This window comes from Conger conger, chromosome 13 (genome assembly GCF_963514075.1).
Source record: "Conger conger chromosome 13, fConCon1.1, whole genome shotgun sequence".
NCBI lineage: Eukaryota > Metazoa > Chordata > Actinopteri > Anguilliformes > Congridae > Conger > Conger conger.
This window is the reverse complement of record NC_083772.1, coordinates 25,641,886-25,651,273: the sequence shown is the minus strand read 5'-3', so window position 1 is coordinate 25,651,273 and position 9,388 is coordinate 25,641,886. Positions and strand designations below refer to the sequence as shown.

General features: G+C 40.9%; 2 protein-coding genes across 13 annotated transcripts in view; one reads left to right on the top strand and one right to left on the bottom strand.

Annotated features, from left to right (window-relative positions):
• Positions 1–3,543: 3,543 nt before the first annotated feature.
• aqp11 (aquaporin 11) lies at positions 3,544–6,048 on the bottom strand. Its single transcript, XM_061217082.1, has 3 exons — positions 5,292–6,048; positions 4,907–5,023; positions 3,544–4,667 (listed from the first exon to the last, which is right to left on the bottom strand). The coding sequence occupies exons 1-3, from the start codon at positions 5,884–5,886 to the stop codon at positions 4,555–4,557; spliced, it is 825 nt and encodes a 274-aa protein (XP_061073066.1). The 5' UTR covers positions 5,887–6,048; the 3' UTR covers positions 3,544–4,554.
• Positions 5,392–9,388, top strand: part of pak1 (p21 protein (Cdc42/Rac)-activated kinase 1) — a 45,097-nt gene continuing 41,100 nt past the window's right edge. For 2 of the 12 annotated variants that reach the window (XM_061217071.1, XM_061217070.1), the window contains exons 1-2: positions 5,392–5,667; positions 8,589–8,692. The gene's annotated coding sequence lies outside the window, so the exon portion shown is untranslated. The other 10 variants (XM_061217075.1, XM_061217079.1, XM_061217069.1 and 7 more) reach the window with 8 other exon arrangements.

The window sequence follows — 9,388 nt, the reverse complement described above, 5'->3', positions numbered from 1 at the left end:
CATGTAAGTAGATTTTTTTGCAAAACAGTGAGCTGGCCATGGTTACGCTTTAATCCAGGTTCAATGACAGCATTTAATTTGGTGCTCTGAAGAGACTTGAAAAACCTGCTTGATTGTGGGGCACAATGAAGCAGGTGTTCAGGGGGTGCAGGCTGGGGGTTGTTCGCAGTGAGTCTCATTGCTGCTCTCTCCCTTCACGGCCGAGTGCATGTTCAATCGCTCATAATCCCTAGCAGCATTACTGTAAAAGACCTCGGTCTCCATTCCCTGCCGTGTCATCTGACTATTTAAGCAGAAGGGCAGGGTCCGGGGGGGTTGGGAAACAGAAGTAATCTGGAGGGATTAAGTGTGTGTGTGTTTGTGTGTACGCATTACCTTCCTTGCAGAATCATTTCAAGACCCCTGGGGGGAAAGGAGGTGAAGGTCAGGGGCAATGTGGAAGAGAAGGGTGTGAGGTTTCAGGGTTTGAATCAAGGCAGACCCAAATGAGACTGTTTTCATACAAATTTGAGGACTGCTCATGTGGAGGGAGAATGCTGAACTGAGTCAAAGAATAACACATTGCAACATTTTTCCTCTAGTTATTTTTTTAGTTTTTTAGTTGTCAGTCTAGTTCCTGTCATTGGAGCATAAATCAGACTGAATTCTGTGAAGTCATTTATTTTGACAGGCTAAGCAAACTGCCATAATGATGTAATCATCTGCATATACAACGATGAGCCAAAACATTGACCACTCAGAGATAAATGTTGATTATTTTGTTACAATGGTGTATGTCAAGGTCTGGGATATGTTCGATGATAAGCGAACAGTTGGCTCTGATGGTAGATGTGTTGGATGTGGGAGAAATGGGCAAGCATAAAGACCTGAGCAACTTTGACAAGGGCCAAATCGTTGTGGCGTCAAAGCATCTCCGAAACTGTGCAAGGCTTGTGGGGTGCTCTTGGTCAGTAGTGGTGAGTACCTACCTACCGTCAGTGTTCCAAGAAGGAAGAAACCATGAATTGGCGACAGGGTGTTGGGTGCCTAAGGCTCATCGATGCACAAGGGCAACTAAGACTATTCTGCCTGGTCCGAACTGACAGAAGGGCGGTCACGCATGGTGGTACCGAGTGCCCATGCTAACCCGTCTGCCGTCAAAAGCACCTACAATGGATATGCGTGTGTCGAACTGGACCTTGGAGTGATGGAAGAAGGTCACCTGGTTCGATGAGTCCTATTGTCTTTTACATCATATGGACAGCTGGGTATGTGCTCATATTTTATTTTGGGAAGAGAACACCAGGATGCATTGTGGGAAGAAGAGGAGGAGGGAGTGTGATGCTCTGGCCGATGTTCTGCTGGGAAGCCCTGGGTCTGGGCAGTCATGTGGACGTCTGTTTGCCACGTGCCCCCCACCAAAACAATGTTACGGACCAGGTACACCCTTTCATGGCAACCGTATTTCTTAATGGCAGTGGCCTATCTCAGCAGGTTAACGTGCCCTGCCACACTGCACACATGGTCTGGAGTGGTTTGAGAAGTTCAAGGTGTTTCCCTGGCCTCCAAATACCCCAGATCTTGATCGGGCATCTGTGCTGGAACAACAAGTCCAATCCATGGCAGCTCCATCTCGCAACTTGCAGGTCTTAAAGGATCTGCTGCTAACGTCTTGGTGCCGGATACCACAGGACACTTTCAGAGGTCTTGTAGAGTCCATGCCTCAGCGGGTCAGAGCTGTTTTGGCAGCACACGGAGGACCAACAGCATATTAGGCAGGTGGCCATAATGTTTTGGCACATCGGTGTATATCCTCAATTTAATTATTGGACAGGGGACTTCAGATGCTAGCTTTCTTCTATTTAAACACTGTCAATTGGTGCCACATTTGGGGAATTGCGTACATGTTTAAAGGTATATTATGAAGGATTTATTAGGCCTGTGGCTCTGTGTTTACAATCAAAGAAGTCTATCCTGAATTCCGCCCACTCACCTCTTTTGTTTTTATATTTAAAATCTGTATTTACCAGTTTTATCTTTATATCTCCCCGTTTCAGTATGTGGCCAGCAAGATTTCGGTTTGTGGTTTTGCTTTGCTGTACTTTTGCTTTTTCACCACCAGTGCAGTAGCTAACTACAAATGCTCCACTGAAATGCACCAACCCCTCCACACATAGAAAAGAGCACCACACCCAGAAATGCCCCAAACACAGAATGACAAATACATTACATGTACAATACAGATAAAGGTAAAATAAAATTTGGCAGGCGTGCAAAGACGTAAGTGAAACCATAACACATATACTATAGCATGGTTATTTTATTATACTTTCTTGGTAAAAATCCTTCATAGTTTGATAATGTTTTTATTAAGGCTGTGGTAAATAGAAGTTATGACCCTAAACAAATGCATACTGTCGGCAGATTAACCCTGAGCAGCCTCGAGCGGTTTGGGGGTTGGGAGAATGTTTAACTCTTGGAATGTCATGGCTGCACAGCTTCAGATGACAGTAGAACTAAGAACACACCCTCTGTGCTCAGAGCACAGAGCCTTCACGGTCCTGTGTGAAAATCCAAAAATACACACGTGTGCTATGGAGACACATTAAGAGGGTCTAGTCTCTCTTAGCACAGGCAAAGCCTTTTCACATGTTCAGGACCTGCCTTTGTAACTAGACTGTGAGTTTGGTATCTATGACTAATATTAAACAGAACTGTATATTACATTGAAGGTTTGTTTCTGCCTACTTATGAGTAACATACTTGGATGGAACTCCAGTACCTTGGACACTCTGCAGACCAAACTACACATAGAGCTATCCTTAGTAACAAGGGATTTGACTTCTATACTGCACAGTAAACGGATGTTTATTTTAGCCTGTCTGTGTCCTGATTATTGGCCATTCACAGCTAGAAAAACAGTGTGACACCAATAGAATGTCCTTCCTATACAGGGCGGAATCCCGGTTCCAGTGTTGGATTAAATATTTGAATTCAGAACTAACTTTTGCAAATTCAACCCATTTTATTCAACCCATTTCAAAATCTGGTGAAGGCACATTTTAAACAAAGCAAGATGATGACATTTGCCAAAGATTTTCCTTTTCTTAAAAACTGCCATGTCATGGCATGAGAAGAGGGCTTGGTAAAGCAATTATGTAATTTCAATATGATTGTCAGTTATTCAGAAGGGACTGCACAATAATACATAATTAGGTATTTTACTTCCATGCCACACTGTAGACATTGAATTTCCCATGGCAACAAAGACTGTAAAATAAAAATTCCACGCTGGAAGCCATCGATCTCCCTCTTGCACATTAGGCTTATACAGTAAAATTCATCACAGTTATATGAAATTAATATTACAACTTTAGTTAATCTTTTTGCATTATACATAATATTGCCCTTATTTCTCAGCATTTTCAAATAATTCTGCAGACAATATTTTGGATGAAGATGCAACAACTTTACCTAGGCATTTGGATGCTATTCTACATAAGAATGAAATGATCACTTGAGTCATTTCTCTCTCAGTCCAGAGACTTTTTTTTATTTCCAGGAATATCAGAATCAACAACAACAAAAAGAAACCGATATAGAAGACAAAGATCTCATCACGAGATAAAGAAATGTGTGTGAATGTCTACACACACTAGCTAGCACATTATTTTTAAAATAATTGAAATTTCACATTTCCCTTCAAACACTGACCTTTACCATTTTAGGACCGACTGGCTTAACTGGCCAGGCCAATGACTTCATGAGTCCCCTCATGCCAAAGGCACCTACTTCAAAGTCAAGTGTAAAAGACGATTTTGGAATGTTGAACACTCTCTGCTAGGATAAGTAAACAAGTATTGAGGAAAAAAGTCAACGTAACACCTAAATACAAAAGATGAATAACCAAATATTCATTCTTACAATGCTTTTCATCAAGAGAAAACAATAAAAAAAACACCTAAGTGTATGCATAATGTTTGTGCAGTTTAACAATTGTGCACAGGCTTTGATGACCATCAGGGACTAATGCACTGTCAACAATGGACATTCCTGAATCCAGAACATGTAGTGTTTTTTGCCCACACACAAAACATTCAATTGTCTGCTTACTCATATAGTATAGCATGTGCAATGCATTTTCAAAAAACTGAGATACACTTTTGGATTTTCAGTTAAATATTACTGCTGTGTTAATCCATCGTCTTCATTACCAGCAATAACTATACCTGGGGCATATTCATGGATATAACACTACTCCTTGGCTCCTCCTGAGGTAATTGATGGTTTTTCCATTGCATTTCAAAGTCGAATATGCAATTTATATTTCACACAAAATAAGATGTGCTAAATCTGTTCAGTTATAAATTCTGAGACATGTCAGTGTGCATGGTAAATTACATTATTTTTCCAATGCAGATTTTTCTCCTAAAAAATAGAAAACAAAGTGTTATTATTATTACTGATTGAGCTTCTTGTAAATGTAGCCCACTGTTACAGATGGGTTAGGTTTAGTGTTGCACCTATGACAGCTCTGGTGTTATTGTATATCCACCCCATAAAATACAGCCATGTTCACTTAAGTTTCTTAGTCTCAAAGAAAGGAAAGTCCAGGTCATTTTGGTAAGCGCTTTTCCCTGATAATATTGGAATAATTTTGTCGAAGAGCAACAATGAGCTGGCCACACCTGCAGAGAGGAACAGGGAAACAGAAAAATATCAATTAAACAATATCCTGTAGTTTGTAAACACAACAAACACACCAAAATTACAAACTCTTTCGCTATTTGACCTGAGAATTCCTTGAATGTGAACCTAAACCAGACATCAGCAGGATGCACGAAACAATGTTATAACACGCCTTATAATCTTCTTTGTCCTGTAAAGTGAATTACAAAAGCCGGTCTTGAAGTGCCACATGTCTTACCCAAAACTGGACCAAACCAGTAGACAAATGAATATTCGGCAAACGTGTGGCCACTGCAGGGAAACTGGGTCGAGTATGCCAGAGCCGGATTGAACACAGCTCCGGTAATGCTTCCTCCTGTAAGTGTCAACAGATCTCCCGAATGAAAATGGGGCCCATTGAAATTTAACTAATTATTGAGTTAACCACACTGATAGTGATTGGAGGAAAATTATTTTGAAGTATGTTATTTACCTTGCTTGATGTAAGCAAAAAAATAACATGAATTGTGATAGGCTACGAGAAGCAGCCATGGATTTTTAAAACTATGCGTATGATCATATAACATATAATCTGCACGAAAAACACAATTGCTTGAAAGTAGATGAGACAGAAGATGACAAACCTGCATAGACCAAGACTGTGATCACTGCTGCTATGACGTGTGCGCGGTATTTTTCGTCCATATTGTAGATATGTGTAACTGCGGTTTGTACGGCAAAGGCGCACGCCAGTTCCACCGCAGCTGCTTTGGGTAGCGTTGCGTTAATTGGACTTATGCATTTGAATCCGAACAGTTTGTGTCTCAGGTGCAAATCAGAGAGTCCTAAAGCCCATACGTATGGTACCACCATGCGTGCCAAAACAGCACCGAGAAACTGACAGGCGATCCGTGCCAGGACACACTTGCCGGTGAGGTTCCTGCGGTAAAAGTGCTCGAGGGCACTAGAGGGATTACCAATTGCTCCGTGGAATGTCAATGCGTGAACAACAGAGATGAGGTACGTGAGAGTCAGTCCGATCTGCGGCTCGATTCTGCCCACCTCGCCGAGGAGTTTTAGCTCATGGGTACAGGCACAGAGCTGAAAGGTCGAAATAGTTTCCACCACATAAATATCGTAATCCGTCTTGGCGAGCAGCTTCCCGGCGGTTTTCCTTGTAGCTTCACAGATAAGCACAAAAAGTGCCAGCAAGGATAGAGAAACGGTGAGGTCGGCCATAGCAATGAAAAGCCCCTCCCGTTGTTTCCTAGAAATCGGATGTAAAATAATTTTACAATAGCACACGGAGCCAACTGCACTGTAATCCGCTTCTATTAGGTAAGCTATTACGTTAAACGCTCAGCCAACTCCGCTAGACCGCTACGCGTGTCATCTCAGAGGACGCGGAAGTGCTAGGCTGCTGCACAAGTTTTCTGCGCGCAGCTCGCCTTCAGCTACAAATGAAGTGTGCGATTTAGTAGTAGGCCACCAGTGGAGGGCGTAGAATAGCGCATATTCTGATTTTAGTGACATAAGAGAATACGAAATAGGCTCAGATTTGCTTATTTTTTCAAATGCAAAAAAAAAACAACGCTCAAAATGTAGGACAATGCAATTGGAAAGACAGTAAAATCTGATTAAAACAATAATGTCGTTTCTTTCTTGTTAATTATTATTTTGTTTATATGTTTTACAGTTTCCCTTATCCAACTTATAGAAATGTAAAAAAAATATATAATATACTTAAATTTACATGTGAACAGTCAGCTGGAACCACGTGATTAAGTTAGGAGGTTCTCTATCCAGCCAGGTTGTGCACACTGCCCCATAGAGTACACACTGAGAGTGCAGTTCTTGGTTCTTAGAATACATGTACTTTTGTACCATCTAGGTGGCAGCATGCCAAGACTTGGCATGAATATGATCTCACCTGGCAGAAAACAGCAACAACAGACCAGTGAAATGTCAGTTCATACGATATGTGCGTATGGCCCCTGATCCACTGTTCTATGAAGCACACTCCCAATGATCCACTATTACAGTGAGAACCATATTTCATTGTACAGTGACACATTTTAGTTATTTTGAAAGACAGACTGTCAGCTTTCATTTGAGGGTATTTTCATCCATATCAGATGATCTGTGCTGAAATGACGTATGATGAAGTATTTATTGAATTGGCTTGACAGATGTTTTCTGTTAGTCAGGTGTATTCATTTGTGTCATTTGTGAATGCAGAAGGCACATACTTATCTTGATTCTAGACTTTGCAATTGCCTTTGGAGATTGTTGTTGGGTATAACAACACGAGGAAGAGGGCAGTGTTGATGCAAAATAAACCCAAAAATGGGGGAGACTATGTACAAAGGTTTCTATAATTTCATTGTCATTGTATCCTTTTAAACTCAAAGTGCTAGAGTACAGAACCAAAATGACAAAATATGTCCAATGTCACTGTCCAATGCATTATGGTGCTCACTGCATATAAAGCACACCACAGTGATTAAGGACTATAATTATAATATAATGTCGTATACAATATTCTAAATCTTATTCTTATGGTTCATCTTCTCCTTTATTCGTCCAGTCTACCACCAGTTTTGACAACCACCCATTTGATTTCCATTGTGGCATTGACCCTGACTTTTGTGGGACCATGCCAATCATTAATTTCCTCCTGAGGCCTGGCAGAAAAAGCTTTTTCCTAATTTATTTTATTTTTTTACATAATAAAAGTCTTGGATGACAAAAACATGTTGCAGTGATAATATAATAATAATAATAATAATATACACCACCACAATGGATTTGAAATGAAACGAACAAGATGTGCTTTAACTGCAGACTTTCAGCTTTAATTTGAGGGTATTTACATCCAAATCAGGTGAACGGTGTAGGAATTACAACAGTTTGTATATGTGCCTCCCACTTTTTAAGGGACCAAAAGTAATGGGACAAACTAACAATCAGATATAGGATATATTGCAAGATCGTGTTGCTCCATTATGGATAAGTTTTTTTTGGTTTTTTTTCTAGGAGGAAGGGCTGCTCTATGTGTAACAAAACCTAAATAGCCCTGCAGATGTCAGTATAGCACTTCCCATAAATCCCAAGCCACAGTAACTACTTCCAGAAGAGCACTTTATTAGGAACATTTTACTTTATTACATCTACTTATTAATGCGATTATCTAATCAGCCAATTGTGTGGCAGCCGTGCAATGCATACAGTCATGTAGATATGGGTCAGGAGCTTCAGTTAATGTTCACATCAACCATCAGAATGGGGAAAAATTTTTATCAAAGTGACTGACCATGGAATGATTGTTGGTGGCAGGTTTGAGTATCTCAGAAATAGCTGATCTCCTGGGATTTTCACGCACACTAGTCTCTAGAGTTTGCAAAGAATGGTGAAAAAAAAAAAAATCCAGTGAGCAGCAGTTCTGCAGACAGAAACGTCTTGTTAATGAGATATGTCAGAGGAGAACGGCCAGACTGGTCAAAGCTGACAGGAAGGTGACAGTTACGCAAACCACACATTACAACAGTGGTATGCAGAAGAGCATCTCTGAACACACAAAGCATCATAACTCTAAGTGGATAGGCTACATCAGTAGATGTTCTGGTTATGGAGTACTTATTCTATTTATGGGAAATTCATGACACTAAATGTCATTGCAGATATTTCTTAATCTGCATCTCAATTGCATGTTATTGCAGGCTAATATACATTATTCAGTGTTCTTTGTTCTTAAAGTCGAATTCACCCCAGCATCCTTAGTGTGTGTGTTCAGAGCTAACTCTGAATAGAAAGATATTAGAATTTTTAACATGCCTATTGGCTCGATTAAGGTTACGTCATTTTACCTCTGTAAAGTCAGCTTTATGAAAAATGACGTAGTTTAGATAACGTCACCATCTGCCGGCCATGTCTCTACACAGAACCAAGTGGCAACATTGAATCTGCCACAACGGGGTCCGCCTTCGCTGGTGCAGTGTCCGCCTTCCATGCAAGACAGACTGCGAGCGAAAGCAATTGCTGAAAGGTAGATTTTGGGAGTGACCAGTTACATATTGGCAGAATGCTTGGTGGGCGGGCGTTGCTATGTAGCAGTTTCGTATGTGCCTGACAATAGCCGGAGACAGACAAGTTTGTAAGGAAGAAAAGAGGGTTCGGTAAGGAGCAGTTCGTATGTTGTGTGCATGAGTGAGCGAGAGTGGAAATAGGACTGGGGATTTCTGCATCAGAACAACAAGAGGTGAGTGCTTGAACGTGAGACTACACATTTTCGTATTGCCATTTGAAGACCGGTAGCAGCGCGTGCTGTCTAACCTCTTGAAGCGTTTGCGAGAGAGCTGGTGTAAGTGGTGTATGCAACGGTATAGCCTATCTAATGAGAAAGGCGAGCGTGTCCATGCTATGTGAGTGGGCAATAGTGCAACATTGAAACGGTAGGCTGTGGGTGCAATAATCTATTCATATGTGGATTTGCCGTCTTCAAGTTTTGTTTCTGTAATGTCTTTTTAATACTTAACTCACCATTCCAGTTTACAAATCCGCCGCGTTACATTCCCAGACATAGATTGCGCATATGAGATTGCAGCTATGCCCATTATATGAAACATAATAATAAAAAACGGCCGTTGTCTGTATGCACAGGTCGTGGTATATAAATCACAAAAATGTTTGAATATAAGCAGTTCATCATCTTGTTGCTTTTGTCAAGGAAAGCAAGCAAGGC